The sequence below is a fragment of the Coregonus clupeaformis genome, chromosome 6 (assembly GCF_020615455.1).
Source record: "Coregonus clupeaformis isolate EN_2021a chromosome 6, ASM2061545v1, whole genome shotgun sequence".
Lineage (NCBI taxonomy): Eukaryota > Metazoa > Chordata > Actinopteri > Salmoniformes > Salmonidae > Coregonus > Coregonus clupeaformis.
This window is the reverse complement of record NC_059197.1, coordinates 36280372-36306670: the sequence shown is the minus strand read 5'-3', so window position 1 is coordinate 36306670 and position 26299 is coordinate 36280372. Positions and strand designations below refer to the sequence as shown.

At 45.1% G+C, this 26299-nt stretch overlaps 1 protein-coding gene across 1 annotated transcript; it reads right to left on the bottom strand.

Moving 5' to 3' along the window:
• Positions 1–51: 51 nt before the first annotated feature.
• Positions 52–21631, bottom strand: LOC123485695 (immunoglobulin superfamily member 10-like). Its single transcript, XM_045216801.1, has 7 exons — positions 21551–21631; positions 13358–13479; positions 7993–8122; positions 2690–3080; positions 1369–2139; positions 529–1090; positions 52–433 (listed from the first exon to the last, which is right to left on the bottom strand). The coding sequence occupies exons 1-7, from the start codon at positions 21629–21631 to the stop codon at positions 52–54; spliced, it is 2439 nt and encodes an 812-aa protein (XP_045072736.1).
• Between the last annotated feature and the right edge of the window lie 4668 nt (positions 21632–26299).

Below are 26299 nucleotides of genomic sequence, written 5' to 3'. Positions count from 1 at the left end.
TTGCCATGACATTATTCTGATTGTTTACGTTCTCTATGCTTGCAGTTACACTCATCTTACTTTCATCTGGAGTATCTGGGGTTGGCATGACGCTGCTTGGTAAAACAACGAGTCTGTCTTCATGAGACAGCCCCCCTCCCCAGAAGCAGCATCCCCGTCCCCAGACATGTCAGGCTCTGAATCTCCTTTTTCTTTCTCCCTCTCTGTCTTTGTTGTTGAACCACCTTGAGCCTTCTTCATGAACTCTGCAAATCTCTGGGGGTCTACTTTCCTGGAGGCTTGATCAAAGACCCTCCTGTTGCTCCATATGCGCCTACTGCTGGCTGGGCCCCTCCGCCTCCCCCCTGAGCCCCCTGATCCCCTGCCCTGAGAGGAGGACCTGAGTCTGGGGTACGGCCTGTCTGATGTGATGGTCCTTGACTCCTTGATGGTTCTGTCGGAGGGGCTAAAGGAAGGGATCTCACCGTGGGAATCCTCCCCCTCCCTCTATGCCCCCCGTCAACCTCAACCCCAGCCTCCACCCCTGACCCCTCTCTATCCATCACCGTCTCTTTCCTGTACCCCTCCCCAGTGACAGTCACCTGGGAAGTCAGCAGGTCCACCCCCAGGTGGTTAGCACTGAGACACCTGTAAAACCCCTTGTCTCTGGAGGTCAGATCTTTTATTCCTAGAGTCCCATTCCTATAGAGCTTCCTGTTGCCATAGGATTTATCAAGAACTGTGTGGTCAGGTAGAATCCACTGGACCGAGGCATCAGGGCTGCCTGTTGACCCACAGTCTAAAACCAGGCTCTGGCCCAGAGGCCGTGAGAGCTTGACCCCGTTGACCTCCTCCTCCTCCACGTCGGGAGACAGCACCGTGACCCGGAAGCTGAGCACGTCTGCGTCCAGGTAGTTAGTGGCTATGCAGCGGTAGAGCCCAGCGTCTGAGGTGTCTGTCCCTCTCAGGGTGAGCCTCCCATCAGCTGTGATCACTATCCTGCGGTCCTCGCTGGAGTAGGGCGCCCGCACCTTACTGCCGTCCGATAAGATCCACTCTACAGAAGGCTTTGGCACCCCAAAGGTCTGGCAGTTGAGCTCCACCACCCCACCTTTAATTACAACAAGAATCACATTAATAAATTGCTTTTATGACGCACACTGCTATTTTGTAGCTCTGAAAGTATGTTACATACATTATATGGCACATCTATGCCCATCCACTACACATTGTGTACTGTAGGACCCACCTATGAGGACAGAGTGCTCAGTCTTGAACAAGATACAGTGTACATATTAACCATGCATGGCTTTGATTTAGTCCTTTTCAACAGGCATCAAAAAATCATCGTATCGGGGGGGGGGGGCTGTATCTCTGCCCAACACCCACCTATGAGGACAGCGTGCTCAGTCTGGGTCTGGTTGTCTCGTTTGATGATGGTCCAGCTGTAACGGTCCCTCCTCTGCGACACTTTGTTCTCAACACGCAGGTTGACCTCTGACCTGTACTTAATGTGCAGGGTGGAGAATGTGGTCGTGGTGCGGTCCAGCTGAAAGTTGACCTCTCCCTGCATCAACCACGCGGGTGAAGCCTTAATCTCAGCCTCGATGTCTGTGTGGATTTCATTATTTCCCTCCTTTGGTCTGATCTGGCTGTACTTGTAGATCATGTCTGGGGTCCTGGAGAGCATCAGCCCTCTCTCCAGCCTCATGGGCACGTCGCTGTACGTAGCCAGGATGCGCCAGAGCTGCTGGATGTGGTCATAGTCAATATTACAGACCAGCCATGTGGAGACGGTGACGGAGAGCATGGTGACGTTATTCTCCCCCTCCTCCACCTGGGTTAGAGTCAGGTTCTCCATGGCTGACGGTCTCTGGACCGTGCAGGTAAGGCTAGCGTCATTGTGAAACTGATCTGTCAGGTTCATCTGCAGGGATCCGATGGGGGCGATGAAGTCCCGGGGGGAGACAGGGGTGTAATCCCCCTCGTCCAGGCTGACGTTCCTCTGCTTCAGATGAGGGTGGATCCAGGGCTTGGTACAGGTGAAGGCGTCACGGGGAAGCTGGGTGAGGCTCCTGCCTCGAGTGGGAGAGGGGGTCTCACAGACGGGGCAGGCCTGACCTCTGGCATACTTCCTGTCTCGCTTGCATTTCAGCACACCTGGAAAACAAGGTAATTACTGAATTGATATTTCGTTTTTATGTCATGATTTAATAGGGGTTGGTTCCCTATTTCACATGTTGTTTATGATACTGCTCTAAATCACAAAGTAGTTATTCAGAAATTATCAATGAGTATCTGAATTTAGATTTAGATCTATTTACATTTGCTTATGTACATTTTTGATAAAACAATAGAGGCTTTGTTCCTGTCTTTTAGTCTTTTTAAGTACCACTTCATGTAATGCTGAGATTTTTTAAAGCTGTATTTCCAGCAATCTGTATCCAATAAAGATTTATCCTTCTTCTTTGGACAAGCATGGTTTTCCTGTTGGAGGCTGTCCCACACAACATAAATTTACTGAAGAAACACATTTTTCACTCTGTTCCATGGTATAAATTCATGCATGTAGAGATTCCACCAGATCTTGCCCTGGGTTAATCCAACCATTCCCTTATGATCCATTTTATGCACAGTAACTGCCAACAGGGCGTACTCAGTTAAATCAAATATTCAGAAGGTTGCAGACAGAAATCTAATGTAGCCTTACCTGTATTTATCCCAGCCCACTCTGGGAACCAATCCATGCGACAGTCGCAGGACCATGGGTTGCCATGGAGATAGATGTTCTCCAGCTGGGAGCAACCAGTAAAGACGTCTTTGGGGAGGCTGGTGAGGAGGTTGTCAGACAGGTGGATGATCCTGACAGAGGACACCTTGAACACCTGGCTGTGCCTCAGCGTGATAAAGGTGTCCGGGTGGAGCTGCTGGAGCAGGTTGCCCTCCAGATGGACCAGCTGTAACGCGGTCAGACCGTAGAACGCCTCCGGGTTGATGAACTCGATGCGGTTGTGGTCAACGTGGAGTCGCACCAGGCCCTCCAGGCCTTGGAAGGTGTCCCTGTTGATCTCCTTCACTCTGTTGTAGCTCATCTTCAGGACCTGAAGGCACGTCATTAAAAAACACATTATTATAGTTGCACACAGAGACCCCTGGAGCACTGGAGCAAGAGTGTGATGCCACGGCTAACTTAAAATCATCCGGGCCAGAGGTAATGTGAGGTTATTCTGCCTGGGAGCACTTCCAGAAGTCAGCTGTTGTGAAAGGTTTTAAATAAGAGTAAATCAAAGCAGTTGTAAAGTTCCAAGGCCTTTTATAAACCCCTCCCTCACTTAACCCTCAGGGCCTACAAACGTTTCTGGAATAAAATAATAACACCATGGACGAAGACTGTTTATTTTCCCCAAGATGAATTACACTTTCCGTTGCTGTTTGAAAGATGTTACTGTAAGGAAGAACTTGTATTTGTTAATGTCTTAGCATGCTTGGTTCTTTGGCTCCACTAGCTTGGGAAAAAGCCTGCTCTGTCAAAGAATGATATGAGGTTATGAATGGAGTAGGTTATACATTTAACAAACTCAGTCCAACAGAAGTCTATTGACATTGGTAGATGGATATGAGTAAAGGTGAATCAAATGAGTCAACTAACTAATGACCTAATGTACACACACAAAATATCCTTTGTAGCTCAGTTGGTAGAGCATGGCGCTTGCAATGCCAGGGTAGTGGGTTTGATTCCCGGGACCACCGATGTGTAATGAATGTATGAAGGCATGACTGTAAGTCGCTTTGGATAAAAGTGTTTGCTAAGTGGTATATAAAGGAAACACCAACATAAAGTGTCTTAATAGGGCGTTGGGCCGCACCAGCCAGAACAGAACACATTGGCATTGATTCCACAAGTGTCTGGAACTCTATTGGAGGGATACGACACCATTCTTCCATGAGAAATTCCATCATTTGATGTTTTGTTGATGGTGGTGGAAAACACTGTCTCAGGCGCCTCTCCAGAATCTCCCATAAGTGTTTTAAATTGGGTTGAGATCTGGCGACTGTGACGGCCTTGGCATATGGTATACAGTGCCTTCAGAAAGTATTCACACCCCTTTACTTTTTCCACATTTTGTTGAGTTATGGCATGAAAAAAAAAAGAATGCCACTGACCTACACACAATATGTATCAATACACCCAGTTACTACAAAGATACAGGCCTCCTTCCTAACTTAGTTGCCGGAGAGAAAATAAACCGCTCAGGGATTTCACCATGAGGCCAGTGGTGACTTTAAAACAGTTGCAGAGTTTAATGGCTGTGATAGGAGGAAACTGAGGATGGATCAACAACATTGTAGTTACTCCACAATACTAATCTAAATGACAGAGTGAAAAGAAGGAAGCCTGTACAGAATCAAAATATTCCAAAACATGCAGCCTGTTTGAAACAAGACACTAAAGTAATACTGCAAAAAATGTGGCAAAGCAATTCACTTTTTGTCCTGAACACAAAGCATTATGTTTGGGGAAAATCCAATACAACAACAGCGTCCTAGACTTCCTGACGGGCCGCTCCCAGGTGGTGAAGTTAGGCAACAACATCTCCACTTCGCTGATCCTCAACACAGGGGGCCCCCACAAGGTTGCGTGCTTAGCCCCCTCCTGCACTCCCTGTTCACTCATGACTGTGTAGCCACGCACGTCTCCAACTCAATCATCTAGTTTGCAGATGAAACAACAGTAGTAGGCCTGATTACCAACAATGACGAGACAGCCTACAGGGAGGAGGTGAGGGCCCTGGCGGAGTGGTGCCAGGAAGATAACCTCTCCCTCAACGTCAACAAAACGAAGGAGCTGATCGTGGACTTCTGGAGACAGCAGAGGGAGCACGCCCCTATCCACAGCAACGGGGCCGCAGTGGAGGCGGTCAAAAGCTTCAAGTTCCTCGGTGTACACATCACTGACAATCTGAAATTGTCCACCCACACAGACAACCTCAGAAGGCTGAAGAAATTTGGCTTGGCCCCTAAGACCCTCACAAACTTTTAAAGATGCACCATTGAGAGCATCCTGTCGGGCTGTATCACCGCCTGGTACGGCAACTGCACCATCCGCAACCGCAGGGCTCTCCAGAGGGTGGTGCGGTCAGCCCAACGCATGATCAGGGACACAATGTCTGCCCTCCAGGACATCTACAGCACCCGGTGTCACAGGAAGGATCATCAAGGACCTCAGCCATGTGAGCCACGGCCTGTTCACTCCGCAACCATACAGAAGGCGAGGTCAGTACAGGTGCATCAAAGCTGGGACCGAACAGACTGAAAAACAACTTCTATCCCAAGGCCATCAGACTGTTAAATAGTCACCACCAGCCGGCCTCCGCCCAGTACCCTGCCCTGAACTTAATCACTATCACTAGCCGGCTACCACCCGGTTACTCAACCCTGCACCTTAGAGGCTGCTGCCCTGTGTACACAGACATGGAATAACTGGTCACTTTAATAATGTGTACATCCTGTTTTACTCATTTCATATGTATATACTGTATTCTAGTCAAGTCCACCCCTATTCAACGACTGCTGTACATATACTATTCTATCCTATGAATTCTACAGATATACAACATATTCTATCCACATACTGTCCATCATGTCTATATATCCCATCATATACACTACCGGTCAAAAGTTTTAGAACACCTACTCATTCAAGGGTTTTTCTTGATTTTTTAATAGTGAAGACATCAAAACGGGGGCTCCCACTCCTCTTTCTATTCTAGTTAGAGCCAGTTTGCGCTGTTCTGTGAAGGGAGTAGTACACAGCATTGTACGAGATCTTCAGTTTCTTGGCAATTTCTCGCATGGAATAGCCTTCATTTCTCAGAACAAGATTAGACTGACGAGTTTCAGAAGAGAGTTCTTTGTTTCTGGCCATTTTGAGCCTGTAATCGAACCCACAATAACTGATGCTCCAGATACTCAACTAGTCTCAAGAAGGCCAGTTTTATTGCTTCTTTAATCAGCACAACAGTTTTCAGCTGTGCTAACCTAATTGCAAAGGGTTTTCTAATGATCAATTAGCCTTTTAAAATGATAAACTTGGATTAGCAAACACAACGTGCCATTGGAACACAGGACTGATGGTTGCTGATAATGGGCCTCTGTACGCCTATGTAGATACTCCATAAAAAAATCAGCCATTTCCAGCTACAATAGCCATTTACAACATTAACGATTTCTACACTGTATTTTAATGGACAAAAAAAAATGCTTTTCTTTCAAAAACAAGGACATTTCTAAGTGACCCCAAACTTTTGAATGGTAGTTTATATATATATATATGCACTGAACACAAATATAAACACAACATGTGAAGTGTTGGTCCGTGTTTCATGAGGTGAAACAAAAAAATCAAAGAAATGTTCCACACTCACAAAAAGCTTATTTCGCTCAAATTTTGTACACACATTTGTTTACATCCCTGTTAGTGAGCATTTCTCCTTTGCCAAGATAATCCATCCACCTGACAGGTGTGGCGTAATCAAGAAGCTGATTAAACAGCATGATCATTACACAGGTGCTGCTCAGGAGTATTTCTCTCTGTAATGAAGCCCTTTTGTGGGGAAAACCTAATTCTGATTGGCTGGGCCTGGCTGCCAAGTGGGTGGGCCTATGCCCACCCATGGCTGTGCCCCTGCCCAGTCATGTGAAATCCATAGATTAGGGCCTAATGAATTTATTTCAATAGACTGATTTCCTTATATGAACTGTTACTCAGAAAAGCTTTTAAATTGTTGCATGTTGCGTTTATATTTTTGTTCAGTATATATATATATATATATATATATATATATATATATATATATATATATATATATATATATATATATATTATTGTCCGGACTGCGACATTGCTCGTCCCTAATATTTCTATATTTCTTAATTTCTATATTTTCCTTTTTTGATTTGTGTGTTTTGTTGTGTATTGTTAGATATTACTGCACTGTTGAAGCTAGGAACACAAGCATTTCATTAAACACCCGCAAAATATGTCTATGCGACCAATAAAATGTGATTTGATTTTATGGGTATGCTTGTAACCGTTAAGGACTGGGGAGTTTTTCAGGATAAAAAAAAAGACGGAATAGAGATAAGCACAGGCAAAATCCTAGAGGAAAACCTGTTTCAGCCTGCTTTCCAACAGACACTGGGAGATGAATTCACCTTTCAGCAGGACAATAACTTTAAACAAAAGGCCAAATCTACACTGGAATTGCTTAACAAGAAGACAGTGAATGTTCCTGAGTTGCCGAATAACAGTTTTGACTTCAATCTACTTTAAAATCAATAGCAAGACCTTAAAAGGGTCGTCTAGCAATGATCAACAAACAGTTTGACAGATTTGACGAATTTTGAAAAGAATAACGGGCAAACGTTGCACAATCCAGGTGTGGAAATCTCTTAGAGACTTACCCAGAAAGAGTCAGAGCTGATATCGCTGCCAAAGGTGCTTCTACAAAGTATTGACTCAGGGGTGTGAATACTTATATTTCTGTATTTCATTTTCAATAAATTAGCAAAAATATCTAAAAACATGGCTTCACTTTGTCATTATGGGGTATTGTGTGTAGATGGGTCAGAGAAAAAAATATATTTAATCAACTTTGAATTCAGGCTGTAACACAACAGAATGTGGAATAATTAAAGGGTATGAATACTTTCTGAAGGCACTGTACATCGTTTTCAGGCTCAGCTAACCATTCACATGTGCCCTGTCATCTTATACTGTACGCATGCCAAAATAATGCCCAAAATAATGGTCTGCCAAAATAATGGTGACCCGTTCAATACATGACCCTAAGCATGATGGGACGTTAATTGCTTAATTAACTCAGGAACCACACCTGTGTGAAGGCACCTGCTTTCAATATACTTTGCATACCTCATTTACCCAAGTGTTTCCATTATTTTTGGCAGTTACCTGTATATCAACAGGTGTTTATGACAGTGCTGTAGGTATACCTGTAAGGACTTGAGGTCTTGAAAGGCCCCGTCAGCGATGCTGTGGATGGTGTTGCTGTGCAGCATCAGCAGCTCCAGGTGCTCCAGCCCAGACAGATCATTCTCCCTCAATGCAGTTATACTGTTATACCTGAAGACAGAAAAGTGGGGAAAACCATCTAGCAGCGAAAAATTAATTATTGCTCAAAATGCTACATCAACGGTCTAATATATAACTAAAATATACTGTATGTGCATTCATAAAGGGTAAGAAAACAGAGACTGGGAGAGGAAAAAAGAGAGAGACCCACACAAAAAAACAACACATTTCATTCATTTCCTCAATGAAAACAATGTACTGAACAAATGTGAAATTGGCTTTTTACCAAATTACCATACCAGGTATTCACCCTGCACACCTAATTTGTTGATTTCAAAAAAGCTTTTGATTTAATATGGCATGAGGATCTGCTATACAAATTGATGGAAAGCGGTGATTGGGGAAAAACATACAACAATATAAACAACAAGTGTGCGGTTAGAATTGGCAAAAAACACACATTTCTTTCCCACAGGGCCGTGGGGTGAAACAGGGATGCAGTTTAAGCCCCACCCTCTTCAACATATATTCAACGAATTGGTGAGGGCACTAGAACAGTCTGCAGCACCCGGCCTCACCCTACTAGAATCTGAAGTCAAATGTCTACTGTTTGCTGATGATCTGGTGCTTCTGTCACCAACCAAGGACGGCCTACAACAGCACCTAGATCTTCTGCACAGATTCTGTCAGACCTGGGCCCTGACAGTAAATCTCAGTAAGATAAAAATAATTGTGTTCCAAAAAGATGCAGTTGCCAGGACCACAAATACACAAAATGGGACAAACACCAAATGCTCCTGCCAAATGCGTGACCATATTAGAGACACATATTTCCCTCAGTTTACACAGACCCACAAATAATTTTAAAACAAACCCAATTTTGATAAACTCCCTTATCTATTGGGTGAAATACCACAGTGTGCAATCACAGTAGCAGGATTTGTGACCTGTTGCCACAAGAAAAGGACAACCAGTGAAGAACAAACACCATTGTAAATACAACCACTACAGTGAGGGAAAAAAAGTATTTGATCCCCTGCTGATTTTGTACGATTGCCCACTGACAAAGAAATGATCAGTCTATAATTTTAATGGTAGGTGTCACACCCTGGCTCTGGGACTCATTATGTTGAGCCAGGGTGTGTGCATTCTATGTGTTTATTTCTATGTTGGTAGTTCTGTTGTGTCTATTTCTAGGTTGTTGTATTTGGTTGTTCAAATGACTCCCAATCGGAGGTAACGAGTGTCAGCTGTCGGCTCGTTATCTCTGATTGGGAGCCATATTTAAACTGTGTGTTTTCACCTTGTGGTTGTGGGTTTTTGTTCCATGTTCTGTCAGTGTCACTGTGGACTTCACTATCGTCATTTGGTTTGTTGTTTTCGTGGTTGCTTTAATTTAATAAAGTCAACATGTTCGCTCAACACGCTGCGCCTTGGTCCGCTTCCTTAGACGATCGTGACAGAAAAACCCACCAAAAAAGGACCAAGCAGCGTGTCCAGGAGCAAGGAGAATGGACATGGGAGGAAGCGCCGGGTAAGGAGATCGAGAGGCTGGCGATGGCCCAGGTGGGCAAATCGTGGTCCTGGGAGGACATGCTCGGGGGCAAGGGACCTTGGGGGAGAATCAAGGCCCTGGCGAGAGAGGAGCAACGGCGTCCAGCAGGGCCATCGTCGGAAGGACATGGCTTAGGTGGCTGGGCAGCAGGAGGCTGCCACAGGGAGACGTGGAGAGAGGGCTACCGGATTACGGGAGCCATTGGCGAGTAGAGGGAGGGAAGCAGTTGAGGCACGGCGTGAGAGACTGAGGTGTGTTACCAGTCCGGTCCGGCCCGTTCCCTGATCCCCCGGTTAAGGCCAGTGGTGTGTGTTCCCAGTACGGACCGGCCTGTTCCTACTCCACGCACCAAGCCCACGGTGTGCGTCGCCAGTCCAGCCCGGCCTGTTCCTGCTTCTCGCATCAAGCCTCCACGGTGTGCGTCGCCAGCCCAGCCCGGCCTGTTCCTGCTCCACGCACAGAACCGACGGTGTGCGTCGCCAGCCCAGCCCGGCCGGTTCCTGCTCCACGTACTAAGCCTACGGTGTACGTCGCCAGCCCAGCCCGGCCTGTTCCTGCTTCTCGCATCAAGCCTACGGTGTGCGTCGCCAGCCCAGCCCGGGCCTGTTCCTGCTCCACGCACAGAACCGACGGTGTGCGTCGCCAGCCCAGCCCGGCCTGTTCCTGCTCCCACGCACTAAACCTACGGTGTGCGTCGCCAGCCCGACCCGGCCTGTTCCTGCCACTCGCACCAACCCTACGGTGCGCGTCGCCAGCCCGGTCCGGCCTGTTCCTGCCACTCGCACCAAGCCAAGGGTGCGAGTCGTCAGCCTGGTCCAGCCGTTCCTGCTACTCGCACCAAGCCAGGGGATACAGTCGTCGGCCTGGTCCAGCCCGTTCCCTGCTACTCGCACCAAGCCAAGGGGTGCGAGTCGTCAGCCTGGTTCAGCTCGTCCCTGCTACTCGCACCAAGCCAAGGGTGCGAGCCGTCAGCCTGATCCAGCCCACTCCTGCTACTCGCACCAAGCCAGGGATGCGAATCGTCAGCCTGGTTCAGCTCGTCCCTGCTACTCGCACCAAGCCAAGGGGGTGCGAGCCGTCAGCCTGATCCAGCCCACTCCTGCTACTCGCACCAAGCCAGGGATGCGAGTCGTCAGCCTGGGGAGGCCCGTTCGGCTCCACGCATCAAGCCTAGGGTGCGTTTCAGTCGGCCCTGTCCGGCCCGTTCCTGCTCCCGCACCAAGTCTGTGAGTGCGTTTCGTCCAGCCCTGTCCGGCCCGGTCCCGCTCTCCGCACCAAGTCAAGGGTGCGCTCGTCAGCCCGGTCCGGCCCATTCCTGCTCCCTGCGCCAAGGCAGTGGTGCGCGTCGTCAGCCTGGTAAGGCCCGTTCGTCCTCCACGCACCAAGCCAGGGCGCGTGTCGTCAGTCCCAGCTCCGGCCAGCGGGGCTAGACAGGACCAGGGGTACTTTGGGGGGTTGCAGAGGAGGTGGGGATCAAGGCCGGAGCCAGAGCCACCCGCCGAGGAGGTATGCCCGCCCAGCCCTCCCCTTGTTTAGCCCGTATTGAGGCGCGGTCGTGAGTCCGCGCCTTTAGGGGGTACTGTCACACCCTGGCTCTGGGACTCATTATGTTGAGCCAGGTGTGTGCATTCTATGTGTTTATTTCTATGTTGGTAGTTCTGTTGTGTCTATTTCTAGGTTGTTGTATTTGGTTGTTCAAATGACTCCCAATCGGAGGTAACGGTGTCAGCTGTCGGCTCGTTATCTCTGATTGGGAGCCATATTTAAACTGTGTGTTTTCACCTTGTGGTTGTGGGTTTTTGTTCCATGTTCTGTCAGTGTCACTGTGGACTTCACTATCGTCATTTGGTTTGTTGTTTTCGTGGTTGCTTTAATTTAATAAAGTCAACATGTTCGCTCAACACGCTGCGCCTTGGTCCGCTTCCTTAGACGATCGTGACAGTAGGTTAATCTGAACAGTGAGAGAAAGAATAACAACAAAAAAATCCAGAAAAACGCATGTCAAAAATGATATAAATTGATTTGCATTTTAATGAGGGAAATAAGTATTTGACCCCCTCTCAATCAGAAAGATTTCTGGCTCCCAGGTGTCTTTTATACAGGTAACGAGCTGAGATTAGGAGCACACTCTTAAAGGGAGTGCTCCTAATCTCAGCTTGTTACCTGTATAAAAGACACCTGTCCACAGAAGCAATCAATCAATCAGATTCCAAACTCTCTACCATGGCCAAGACCAAAGAGCTCTCCAAGGATGTCAGGGACAAGATTGTAGACCTACACAAGGCTGGAATGGGCTACAAGACCATGGCCAAGCAGCTTGGTGAGAAGATGACAACAGTTGGTGTGATTATTCGCAAATGGAAGAAACACAAAATAACTGTCAATCTCCCTCGGCCTGGGGCTCCATGCAAGATCTCACCTCGTGGAGTTGCAATGATCATGAGAACGGTGAGGAATCAGCCCAGAACTATACGGGAGGATCTTGTCAATGATCTCAAGGCAGCTGGGACCATTGTCACCAAGAAAACAATTGGTAACACACTACGCCGTGAAGGACTGAAATCCTGCAGCGCCCGCAAGGTCCCCCTGCTCAAGAAAGCACATATACACAGCCGTCTGAAGTTTGCCAATGATCATCTGAATGATTCAGAGGAGAACTGGGTGAAAGTGTTGTGGTCAGATGAGACCAAAATCGAGCTCTTTGGCATCAACTCAACTCGCCATGTTTGGAGGAGGAGGAATGCTGCCTATGACCCCAAGAACACCATCCCCCACCGTCAAACATGGAGGTGGAAACATTATGTTTTGTGGGTGTTTTTCTGCTAAGGGGACAGGACAACTTCACCGCATCAAAGGGACGATGGACGGGGCCATGTACCGTCAAATCTTGGGTGAGAACCTCCTTCCCTCAGCCAGGGCATTGAAAATGGGTCTTAGATGGGTATTCCAGCATGACAATGATCCAAAACACACGGCCAAGGTAACAAAGGAGTGGCTCAAGAAGAAGCACATTAAGGTCCTGGAGTGGCCTAGCCAGTCTCCAGACCTTAATCCCATAGAAAATCTGTGGAGGGAGCTGAAGGTTCGAGTTGCCAAACGTCAGCCTCGAAACCTTAATGACTTGGAGAAGATCTGCAAAGAGGAGTGGAACAAAATCCCTCCTGAGATGTGTGCAAACCTGGTGGTCAACTACAAGAAATGTCTGACCTCTGTGATTGCCAACAAGGGTTTTGCCACCAAGTACTAAGTCAATGTTTGCAGAGGGGTCAAATACTTATTTCCCCTCATTAAAATGCAAATAAATTTATAACATTTTGACATGCGTTTTTCTGGATTTTTTTATTGTTATTCTGTCTCTCACTGTTCAAATAAACCTACCATTAAAATTATAGACTGATCATTTCTTTGTCAGTGGGCAAACGTACAAAATCAGCAGGGGATCAAATACTTTTTTCCCTCACTGTATTTATGTTTATTTATTTTCCTATTTGTACATCATTATAACACTGTACATAGTCATAATATGACATTTTAAATGTTTCTATTCCTTTAAAACGTTTTTGAGAGTAATGTTTACTGTTTATTTTTTTATTGTTTTTATTGTTTATTTAAATTTGGTTTATTATCTATTTCACTTGCTCTGACAATGTAAACATATGTTTCCCATGCCAGTAAAGCCCTTTTAATTTATTTGAGAGAGAGAGCGGAGAGAGCTAGAGTCTGACTCTCACCCTAAGTTAATTCTTTCCACAGCCGTCTGGATCTGGCCTGGTATTGCGGTCAGATATCTGAAGGTACAGTGCACTTCGGTGGGAACATAGCACGCGCAACGATTTGGGGCATCCGCTGGTTCCTGGTAGCAGAGCAGCCAAGAGAAACACAGCCGTCAGCAGCCACCGCCGCAGGTATGAGGGGCCGTCGGCACACACACTCATTCTGGAGAGGGAGAGAGCTTCACACTCAGTCACACACTGCATGGGCTCGGGTTCCTCTCCTCTCATTAATGTCAACCTGCTGGAGAGACACAGGGGTTGGTTGATTAGTTTATAGAAGGACCAATTACATAAGTGCAAAGAATGCAGTGTATTCTGTGTCAAAGAGAATGTGAAATAGAATTAAAATAAGGGATGTGGAGAGAGAGAGAGACAGAGAGAGAGAGAAAAGAGGGAGAATTGACAACAAGATAGAAAGGAGGGAGAGAGATTTGGTGTGTGTGTGTGTGGGGGGTGTTTGGGGGGTGTGTGCATGGCAGAAATATAGTTTTAAGTTGGCAAATACAAAGCAATGATGAATCAGCAGAAATAGTTTTTTTAACAATATATCCACAATTGCTAAAACAATGTAGATAATATTTTAATTCTCCATACCTTTTTCTCCAAACTCTCTTCAAGATGAAAGGCACATGCACTTCAACATCGATGGACATTCAAAGTGTTCTGAAAACAGGGTTCGTAATAAAGTAATTGAGAGTCATATCATTACAAAATGTATATTAAATCAACATTAGAAATATAATCTTTCCCAGTGCACAGAGAGAAATGTTGTGCGTAAAGTCTATAGGGTACTACAGTGCAGTAGTCTAATAATCCTGCACCATTCTTGGCGCTCCCTGTCCTAAACCCCATCAGCACTTCACCTCTGAGATTTTTAAAGTACACTATGAGTGCATGGTAATGAAACACCTTCTTCCACAAATGAAATTAGCCGACGCACTAAAATCACCAAGTAACATGATGTTCAAACAAGTTGTTTATTTCCATGTTTGATTTAGCTATTCTTCTACATTCAGAAATATGACAGAAATGTAATAATATGGTATTTATACTTTCAAATTCAAACACTGTGTTTCTAATGACCCTATAGCCGTCTGTCATCCAATTAAAAGTTCTCCACACGTCACCGCACTTACCTGTGTCAAAGCAAAATTAACCAAAATCCTGGAATGGTATGTCATATAAATCCGTTATTTAGGTATAGTTTTAGATCCCAATAGCCAGTTGTAGGAGAAATCCTACTGTTTGCAAGCCATTCCCGTTACAAGACCACTCCCGTCTGTCTGAAACACAGACAACTGTGAGTGCTGGAGGATGAACGGAATGGTCTGAGCGCTCATGTCTAGCTCCCACCCACCCTTACCTCCCCCGCTCCGGGGCGAAGATTTCCCTAGGTACTGATCTAGGATCAGCCCCCCCCCCCACCCCCTCCAATCCTAACCTTAACCCACCCCTCCAATCCTAACCTTAACCCACCCCCTTCCAATCCTAACCTTACCCCAACCCCTCCAATCCTAACCTTAACCCACCCCCTTCCAATCCTAACCTTAACCCACCCCCTCCAATCCTAACCTTAACCCACCCCCTCCAATCCTAACCTTAACCATAAGTGGGGACATGTAGCCTAGCGGTTAAGAGCGGTGAAGAGCATGGGCCTGTCACCGAAAAGGTTGCTGGTTTTAATCCCCGAGCCGACTAGGTGACAAATGTGTCAATGTGCCCTTGAGCAACGTATTTAACCCTAATTGCTCCAGTAAGTCGCTCTGGAAAAGAGCGTCACAACCCGACACAAGACCAGCATCTAGGGGGCAACTTCACTCTCCTTTGCATTGCTACTGTACCTGTAGACTTCCAGTCATTGAGCTAATGCTAGTTAGCATTGGCTCGCGAAACTACCACTAACTTCCTTTATACTGCATGCAGAGCCATAGTTATTGGCGAGAAGGCAGACAAAAAAAAAATATATGCATATTTTTTCTTTATGAAACACAATTTTCCACCGCCATGCTAATGCTAGTCCCGGATGTTGGGTATCGTGTTCAGCCAATCAGGTTGCAGGGGTGAAAAAAAAACAGACTGCTGCAACGTGATTGGCTGAACGCGATACGCATCATCCGGGACTAGCACTAGCCACTGTAGGACGGAAAATGTTTAATGAAGAAAGTACGCATATTTTCCCCGTTTCTTTCTGCTTTCTTGCAATTAAATTGAGTAAAGGAGGAAATCGACGCCTTTGTAGCTTGAATGGAGAATGTTTTTATGTACACTACAAGTCAAAAGTTTTGACACACCTACTCATTGAAGGGTTTTTCTTTATTTTTACTATTTTCTACATTGAAGGATAATAGTGGGTTGAGGTCGGATAATAGTGGGTTGAGGTCGGATAATAGTGGGTTGAGGTCGGGTAATAGTGGGTTGAGGTCGGATAACAGTGGGTTGAGGTCGGATAATAGTGGGTTGAGGTCGGATAATAGTGGGTTGAGGTCGGATAATAGTGGGTTGAGGTCGGATAATAGTGGGTTGAGGTCGGATAATAGTGGGTTGAGGTCGGATAATAGTGGGTTGAGGTTCGGATAATAGTGGGTTGAGGTCGGGTAATAGTGGGTTGAGGTCGGATAATAGTGGGTTGAGGTCGGATAATAGTGGGTTGAGGTCGGATAATAGTGGGTTGAGGTCGGATAATAGTGGGTTGAGGTCGGGTAATTGTGTAGGCCAGCTAGCTAAAATTCGGTGGCCTCCCCTCAATCTTCGCTAGCTAATAATAATTTTAAATTAAAATTTAATATGCCATTTAGCAGACGCTTTTATCCAAAGCGACTTACAGTCATGCGTGCATACATTTTTGTGCATGGGTGGTCCCGGGGATCGAACCCACTACCTTGGCGTTACAAGCGCCGTGCTCTACCAGCTGAGCTGGTCTTGTAACGGGAATGGCTTGCAAACAGTAGGATTTCTCCTAGCTAACGTTATACTGTATCGAAAGTCATCAAAAGGTTTTCCTACTAATTATTTGCATTCCTTTTGAATGTCATTGTATTTTCAAGCCACTGTAATGCACTTTTTTTGATTAAATCTTCATCAGCGCTCGTTGACGATGCATTGAGTAGAATGCTCAGTCGGGCATCAGTCCAAAAAACGAACGTTCATAAACACTATTGTGACGAAACATGCATCCCATGAATAGGCTACCCCGGGTTACTGAATTCCATTACTTCCTCTAGGCCTATACCCGACAGTTACACTCATATGCTGTTCCATAATGTTCCTATGGACAGTCACATCCCACTGGGCACACACTGGTTGAATCAGGTTGGACTATTAGGTCTACTTTTTGGTCCTGTGTAATGTGTCTGTCTGCCATGTCAGTCTCTCTGTTTCTCTGTGTAATGTGTATGTCTGCCATGTCAGTCTCTCTGTTTCTTTGTCTGTTGTTGATACAGCTCTGTTGGTGTCTGTATAACTTGGGGACCACCTTGGATACCAGACAATACCTCTCTAGGGTTTTGTTTCACACATTATATTGAGATAATTACAAATATGTCTGTCTGTCTGGAGTTCTGCTGTCTGTTTGTCTGTCTGAATGGCAAAAGAACATGAGCTGTTTACTAAAACAAGGCAGTGAGTTCCCCCTTACACAATGAGGAATTTGCATAGGTTTTGTTTGTTTCCAATCTCAATCGCACTCCACACTGCCCTTTCCCACCTGGATAAAAGGAACACCTACGTGAGAATGCTGTTCATTGACTACAGCTCAGCGTTTCAACACCATAGTGCCCACAAAGCTCATCACTAAGCTAAGGACCCTGGGACTAAACACCTCCCCTCTGCAACTGGATCCTGGACTTCCTGACGTGCCGCCCCCAGGTGGTAAGGGTAGTCAACAACACATCTGCCACGCTGATCCTCAACACGGGGGCCCCTCAGGGGTGTATGCTTAGTCCCCTTGTGTACTCCCCTGTTCACCCATGACTGTGTGGCCAAGCACGACTCCAACACCATCATTACGTTTGTTGACGACACAACAGTGGTAGGCCTGATCACCGACAACAATGAGACAGCCTATAGGGAGGAGGTCAGAGACCTGGCAGTGTGGACACAACAACACCTTTTCCCCCCTCAGGAGACTGAAAAGATTTGGCATGGGGTCCCCAGATCCTCAAAAAAGTTATACAGCTGCACCATTGAGAGCATCCTGACCGGATGCATCACTGCATGGTATTGGAACTGCTCGTCATCTGACTGTTAGGTGCTACAGAGGTTAGTGCGGTACATCACTGGGGGCCAAGCTTCCTGCCATCCAGGACCTATATACCAGGCGGTGTCAGAGGAAGGTCCAAAAAATTGTCAAAGACTCCAGTCACCCAAGTCATAGACTGTTCTCTCTGCTACCGGAGCGCCAAGTCTAGGACCAAAAGGCTCCTTAACAGCTTCTACCCCCCCAAGCCATAAGACTGCTGAACAATTAAACTTGTATAGCTCCCTTATACTTTAAACCAATTGGTGGCGTTTAGTCAGATTACTGTTTGCAGTTTGAATTGTGTTTGTGTCTCCACTTCCCAATACAGTGAAGTGTTGTGTGAGCAAGGTTGTGATGAGTAGCAGGAAGAGAGAAATTATGATGCTGATGAACACACACGGCTGTTCACTCTGGTAAACTTTCTTTACCAAGTCATCAAAATCCAATCAAATCCAATTTTATTTGTCACATGCTCCGAATACAACAGGTGTAGGACCTCACGGTGAAATGCTTACTTACAAGCACCTTAACCAACAATGCAGTTCAAGAAATAGAGTTAAGAAAATATTTACTAAATAAACAAAAAGTTTTAAAAAGTAAAAAAAAAAAAAAAAGTTAAGCAATAAAATAACAATAACGAGGCTATATACAGGGGGTACCGGTACTGAGTCAATGTACGGAGTCAATGTACAGGTTAGTCGAGGTAATTTGTACATGTAGGTAGGGGTAAAGTGACTACGCATAGATAATAAACAGCGAGTAGCAGCAGTGGTTTAATTAATTGTGCAAACCGTGGAAGGATAGTAAGTGACATCATTGTAATGGGATATAGCCAGTGAATGGACACACAACTAAGGTGTTGTATAGGGATAGTCTGGCAGGTCCTGATGTAGCTCTGGCAATCTGGTGAGCAGCGAAAGACAGCGCTGGCAGAGCCAGCTATTAAATACATGGCTTTGAGAACTGGCAACACGTCTAGTGAGTCTAATTCACCTCATGTGTTGTTGTTTACTCTCCCTCTCCCTCGTCTGGCGGCCATGTCTGGCGGCCATGTCTGGGAGGCCATGTCTGGCAGCCATGTCTGCAAGCGTCCATATCTGGCGGCCATGTCTGGCACTACAGCTCCTCTGTCTGTTCACTGTCTCATCACCTCACTGGGCTGTGGTAAAGTCATGTTCGCCAATGAAATACTCATATTCAGTGTTGGGATTAGTTACTTGGAAAAAGTAACTTTTACTCGTTACATTTAACAAAAGTAACGTGTTACTTTACAATACTACTTTGTGTAGAAAGTAACACATTATATTGCTAGTTACATTACTTTGCGTTTTTTCATGAAAATAATTCTCAAAATCACACCGTTTATTTGACTGTCGGAGGGAGTAAGACTAACCAAAGACAGGTTACTTAGCAACTCAGGTTTGATCATTAGTTTCTCCTTTCATCTGTGGAGGTGATTTCCTGTGCTAGACAGAAGTGCGGCGCTATCATATTAATCTGCAAATATATACTGTAAGCCAAACATCTGTACAGATTTATTTTCATTCAAAGTCTTTCTCTCAAGCCACTAGTTCTGGTTATAGACCGCACGTACGGACCTAGACGAAAAAGTCCTCTATGGGCTTTGCTATCGCAGAAGTGATCAATGGCAAAAATCAGAGTTGCAAGTCGAGATCGGATCATGCAAACACACGCCCTGTAGAGATATGATTCTGAAAGTAATGCACGTGTTGTTTGACAAATTAACTGTAATAATGTTACCCAATTTGAAAAAGTACTCCGTTACTCATAAAAGTAATCTCATTAGTAACCCGTTACAACCAACACTCCTCATATTAAAAGTAGTTGTAACTAGAAGTTATTTGGCCACAGAAGAAGGGATTGAGGCTTGAGCAAACAATAGACATACTATTCCAACAGCAACAACATGTTTTTACACCTGCATCCCCAACACTCACATTTACCCAACAGTGATCCTTTAGCACCATCAGTTTCTGTTTTCTCAGGCCTCTCTGAATGGGCTGGGGAGACACTGGGGAGAAACAGATTGAATATCAGTCCAACTGTGCTGGGTCAGAGGTCAACCCAAGACATTCTGACTGCTAGACCTATGTATTTGAACCGTAGACAGAGGAAATTAGATGGGAATCCGTTTTCTGAATCTGAAAACCAGCCACAGAGTTGAGCTACTTCAGCTTGCTTGCCTGGCTTTCATTGATACATATTTAAGTTTCCTCCCCAGGGTGATATTGTTACCAACCATAATTACCCAATTCAGACAGCAGGCCAGAAACTGAATCTGAGTCTCCTTAGGCTGATGATGATGGAGAGAATCAGAGCATCATCCAATACGTCTTCACTTTCAGACTTTCAGAACATATGCATAAAACAGCAGTAATTAGGCAGAGAGGGAGAAGCAGCAGAATGGAAGAGAGAGAGAGAGAGAGAGAGAGAGAGAGAGAGAGAGAGAGAGAGAGAGAGAGAGAGAGAGAGAGAGAGCGAGAGAGAGAGAGAGAGAAGAGAGAGAGAGAAGAGAGAAGAGAGAGAGAGAGAGAGAGAGAGAGAGAGAGAGAGAAGAGAGAGAGAGAGAGAGAGAGAGAGAGAGAGAGAGAGGAGAGAGAGAGATAAGAGAGAAGAGAGAGAGAGAGAGAGAGAGAGAGAGAGAAAAGAAAGAGAGAGAGAGAGAGAGAGAGACTGAGTGAGTGAGTGAGTGAGAGAGAGAGAGAGAGAGAGAAGCGAGAGAGAGAGATAAGAGAGAAGAGAGAGAGAGATAAGAGAGAGAGAGAGAGAGAGAGAGAGAGAGAGAGAGAGAGAGAAGAGAGAGAGAGAAGAGAGAGAGAGAAAAGAAAGAGAGAGAGAGCGCGAGAGTATCAGGTATGTGAGAAGCTTCTGTAGATGTCTATGTGTTTGCTGATGACTATGAATAGACACAAGGTTTACCGACAAGCTTCACTACTGCTCATCAGCATTTTCCCACACAGCAGGAACTTCTCAAGTGCCAACCACACACACTCTCTAAGGCCTTTCAGGCCAAAAAGAAAGTGTGTGGTGTCTGTGTGTGTGTGTGTGTGTGTGTGTGTTGTGAGTGTGTGTGTGTGTGTGTGCACCCGTGTGTGTGTACGTGTGTCTGGGTACATGCATGGCCACTGAACAAAAATGTAAATGCAACATGTAAAGTGTTGGTCCCCATGTTTCATGAGCTGAAACAAAACATCCCAGAAATGTTCCATACACACAAAAAGCTTATTTCTCTCAAATTCTGGGCACAAATTTGTTTATATCCCTGTTAGTGAGCATTTCTCATGTTCGAAAATAATCCATTTAACTGACAGGTGTGGCATATCAAGAAGCTGATTAAACAGCATGATCATTACACAGGTTCACCTTGTGCTGGGGAAAATAAAAGGCCACTCTAAAATGTGCAGTTTTGTCACACAACACAATGCCACAGATGTCTCAAGTTTTAGGGGGGCGTGCAATTGGCATGCTGACTGCAGGAATGTCCACCAGAGCTGTTGCCAGATAATGTAATGTTCATTTCTCTACCATAAGCCGCCTCCAAAGTCACTTTAGTGATTTTGGCAGTACGTCCAACCGGACTCAAACCGCAGACCACGTCAAACCACGCAAAACCAGGACCTCCACATCCAGCTTCTTCACCTGCGGGATCGTCTGAGACCAGCCACCCGGACAGCTGATGAAACTGTGGGTTTGCACAACCAAAGAATTCTGCACAAACTGTTAGAAACCGTCTCAGGGAAGCAAATCTGCCTGCTCGTCTTCCTCACCAGGGTCTTGACCTGACTGCAGTTCGGCGTCGTAACCGACATCAGTGGGTAAATGTTCACCTTCTATGGCCACTGGCACACTGTAAAAGTGTGCTTTTCACGGATGAATCCCGGTTTCAACCGTACCGGGACGATGGCAGACAATGTGTATGGCGTTGTGTGGATGAGCCGTTTGCTGATGTCCACTTTGTGAACAGAGTGCCCCATGGTGGCGGTGGGGTTATGATATGGGCAGGCACAAGCCACAGACAACAAACACAGTTGCATTTGATTGATGGCAATTTGAATGCACAGAGAAACCCTGACGAGATCCTGAGGCCCATTGTCTTGCCATTCATCCGCCGCCAAGGCCTCATGTTTCAGCATGATAATGCACAGCCCCACGTCACAAGGATTTGTACACAATTCCTGGAAGCTGAAAATGTCCCAGTTCTTCCATGGCCTGCATACCCACCAGACATGTCACCCATTGAGCATGTTTAGGATGCTCTGGATCTACGTCTACGACAGAGTGTTCCAATTCCCGCCAATATCCAGCAACTTTGCACAGCCATTGAAGAGGAGTGGGACAAAATTCCACAGGCAACAATCAACAGCCTGATCAACTGTCTGAGAAGGAGATGTGTCGCGCTGCGTGAGGCAAATGGTGGTCACACCAGATACTGACCTGGTTTTCTGATCCAAACCCCTACCTAAAAAAAGGTATGTGTGACCAACAGATGCTTATCCATACTCCCAGTCATGTGAAATCCATAGATTAGGCCCTAAATCATCTATTTCAATGAACTGATTTCCTTATGAACTTTAAATTAGTAAAATCCTTGAAATTGTTGCATGTTGCATTTATATTTTTGTTCAGTGTATGTGTGTCCATGAGGGGGATAGAAGAGTTGATCTGTTTCATTTCTCTGATCACATGGCTAAGTCTGGCTCAATCTCTCTTTTGGAAGAGAACCTTTCCTTTCTCTCTTTTGGAAGATAACATGTTTTCTTTCTCTCTTTAGGGAGATAACCTGTTTCCTTTCCCTCTAATGATAGAGAACCTGTTTCCTTTCCCTATTTTGGGAGAGAACTGGTTTCCTTTCCCTCTTTTGATAGAGAACATGTTTCCTTTCCCTCTTTTGGGAGATAACCTGTTTCCTTTCCCTCTTTTGATAGATAACCTGTTTCCTTTCCCTCTTTTGATAGAGAACATGTTTCATTTCCCTCTTTTGGGAGAGTAACCTGTTTCCTTTCCCTCTTTTGATAGATAACCTGTTTCCTTTCCCTCTTTTGATAGAGAACATGTTTCCTTTCTCTCTTTTGGAAAATAACCTGTTTCCTTTCCCTCTTTTGAGAGAAAACCTGTTTTGGAAGATAACCTGTTTCCTTTCCCTCTTTTGGGAGATAACCTGTTTCCTTTCCCTATTTTGGGAGAGAACCTGTTTTGGAAGATAACCTGTTTCCTTTTCCTCCCTCTTTTGATAGAGAACCTGTTTCTTTTCCCTCTTTTGATAGAGAACCTGTTTCCTTTCCCTCTTTTGGTAGAGAACCTGTTTCCTTTCTCTCTTTTGATAGAGAACCTGTTTCCTTTCTCTCTTTTGATAGAGAACCTGTTTCCTTTCCCTCTTTTTGGGAGAGAAGCTGTGTCCATTCCCCCTTTTGGGGAGAACATGTTTTCTTTCTCTCTTTTGATAGAGAACCTGTTTCCTTTCCCTCTTTTTGGTAGAGAAGCTGTGTCCATTCCCCCTTTTGGGAGATAACCTGTTGCCTTTCCCTCTTTTGGGAGATAACCTGTTTCCTTTCGCTCTTTTGATAGAGAAGCTGTTTCCTTTCCCTCTTTTGGGAGAGTACCTGTTTCCTTTCCCTCTTTTGATAGAGAACATTTTCCCTTTCCCTCTTTTGATAGATAACATGTTTCCTTTCCCTCTTTTGAGAGAGAACCTGTTTCCTTTCTCTCTTTTGGGAGATAATATGTTTCATTTCCCTCTTTGGTAGAGATCCGGTCTCCTTTCCCTCTTTTGGGAGAGAACCTGTTTCCTTTCCCTCTTTTGACAGAGAACCTGTTTTCCTTTCCCTCTTTTGATAGATAACCTGTTTCCATTCCATCTTTTGGGAGAGAACCTGTTTCGTTTTTGGCCTTAACTTTCTCCAGATGATGGAATACTACAAACGCATTTCTTGAAAGATCTTGCTTCAGGCCCCCATTACCAAAATATTCTAGTGGACAACAATTGAGGAGAGGCACAACAACAACATGTTAATGAATGGCAACACTGCAAGGACACAGAGCCCAACATCTACAGGGATCAATCATACACTTATTCCTTCTCAGTTGATGGGAATATCAAACTGAATTCCGGTGGACTTTGAGAGATATATTTTCGAAGGAATTTCCAAACATTTTTTGAGCCATGCCTCTTATTGACATCCATTGGCTCGCCACATAATTTATGAGCCAGTTCATCAACACTGAATCCCCAGTGAGTCTGTCTGATACTCACAGGCCACACCATCTTTCCATGCCCACATGTGAATCAGCACATCAAGCCTGGGTAGAGTATCATATCTTTTGGAAGATAACCTCTTTCTTTTCCCTCTTTTGATAGAGAACCTTTGTTCATTCCCTCTTTTGATAGAGAACATGTTTCCTTTCCCTCTTTTGGGAGAGAACCTGTTTCCTTTCCCTATTTTGGGAGAGAACCTGTTTTGGAAGATAACCTGTTTCCTTTCCCTCTTTTGGGAGAGAACCTGTTTCCTTTCCCTCTTTTGACAGAGAACCTGTTTTCCTTTCCCTCTTTTGATAGATAACCTGTTTCCATTCCCTCTTTTGGGAGAGAACCTGTTTCGTTTTTGACCTTAACTTTCTCCAGATGATGGAATACTACAAACGCATTTCTTGAAAGATCTTGCTTCAGGCCCCCATTACCAAAATATTCTAGTGGACAACAATTGAGGAGAGGCACAACAACAACATGTTAATGAATGGCAACACTGCACAGACACAGAGCCCAACATCTACAGGGATCAATCATACACTTATTCCTTCTCAGTTGATGGGAATATCAAACTGAATTCCGGTGGACTTTGAGAGATATATTTTCGAAGGAATTTCCAAACATTTTTGGAGCCATGCCTCTTATTGACATCCATTGGCTCGCCACATAATTTATGAGCCAGTTCATCAACACTGAATCCCCAGTGAGTCTGTCTGATACTCACAGGCCACACCATCTTTCCATGCCCACATGTGAATCAGCACATCAAGCCTGGGTAGAGTATCTTATCTTTTGGAAGATAACCTCTTTCTTTTCCCTCTTTTGATAGAGAACCTGTGTTCATTCCCTCTTTTGATAGAGAACCTGTTTCCTTTCCCTATTTTTGTTATAGAACCTGTTTCCTTTCCCTCTTTTGGGAGAGAATCTGTGTCCATTCCCCCTTTTGATAGAGAACCTGTTTTCTTTCTCTCATTTGATAGAGAACCTGTTTCTTTTCCCTCTTTTGATAGAGAACCTGTTTCCTTTCCCTCTTTTGGTAGAGAACCTGTTTCCTTTCTCTCTTTTGATAGAGAACCTGTTTCCTTTCTCTCTTTTGATAGAGAACCTGTTTCCTTTCCCTCTTTTGGAAGAGAAGCTGTGTCCATTCCCCCTTTTGGGAGAGAACATGTTTTCTTTCTCTCTTTTGATAGAGAACCTGTTTCCTTTCCCTCTTTTGGTAGAGAAGCTGTGTCCATTCCCCCTTTTGGGAGATAACCTGTTTCCTTTCCCTCTTTTGGGAGATAACCTGTTTCCTTTCGCTCTTTTGATAGAGAAGCTGTTTCCTTTCCCTCTTTTGGGAGAGTACCTGTTTCCTTTCCCTCTATTGATAGAGAACATTTTTCCTTTCCCTCTTTTGATAGATAACATGTTTCCTTTCCCTCTTTTGAGAGAAAACCTGTTTTGGAAGATAACCTGTTTCCTTTCCCTATTTTGGGAGAGAACCTGTTTTGGAAGATAACATGTTTCCTTTCCCTCTTTTGGGAGATAATCTGTTTCATTTCCCTCTTTGGTAGAGATCCGGTCTCCTTTCCCTCTTTTGGGAGAGAACCTGTTTCCTTTCCCTCTTTTGACAGAGAACCTGTTTTCCTTTCCCTCTTTTGATAGATAACCTGTTTCCATTCCCTCTTTTGGGAGAGAACCTGTTTCCTTTCCCTCTTTTGACAGAGAACCTGTTTTCCTTTCCCTCTTTTGATAGATAACCTGTTTCCATTCCCTCTTTTGGGAGAGAACCTGTTTCGTTTTTGACCTTAACTTTCTCCAGATGATGGAATACTACAAACGCATTTCTTGAAAGATCTTGCTTCAGGCCCCCATTACCAAAATATTCTAGTGGACAACAATTGAGGAGAGGCACAACAACAACATGTTAATGAATGGCAACACTGCACAGACACAGAGCCCAACATCTACAGGGATCAATCATACACTTATTCCTTCTCAGTTGATGGGAATATGAAACTGAATTCCGGTGGACTTTGAGAGATATATTTTCGAAGGAATTTCCAAACATTTTTGGAGCCATGCCTCTTATTGACATCCATTGGCTCGCCACATAATTTATGAGCCAGTTCATCAACACTGAATCCCCAGTGAGTCTGTCTGATACTCACAGGCCACACCATCTTTCCATGCCCACATGTGAATCAGCACATCAAGCCTGGGTAGAGTATCTTATCTTTTGGAAGATAACCTCTTTCTTTTCCCTCTTTTGATAGAGAACCTGTTTCCTTTCCCTCTTTTGGGAGAGAACCTTTGTCCTTTCCCTCTTTTGATAGAGAACATGTTTCCTTTCCCTCTTTTGGGAGAGAACCTGTTTCCTTTCCCTCTTTTGGGAGATAACCTGTTTCCTTTCCCTCTT

Coding starts and splice junctions, on each gene's coding strand:
- LOC123485695 (XM_045216801.1), bottom strand. CDS start 21,631: ATGGGGCACTCTGTTCACAAAGTGGACATCAGCAAACGGCTCATCCAC. Junction 8,123..13,357: donor GTGGAAAGAATTAACTTAGG/GTGAGAGTCAGA, acceptor TTCTGTCTTCAG/GTATAACAGTATAACTGCAT. Junction 2,140..2,689: donor GTGGGCTGGGATAAATACAG/GTAAGGCTACAT, acceptor CTTGTTTTCCAG/GTGTGCTGAAATGCAAGCGA.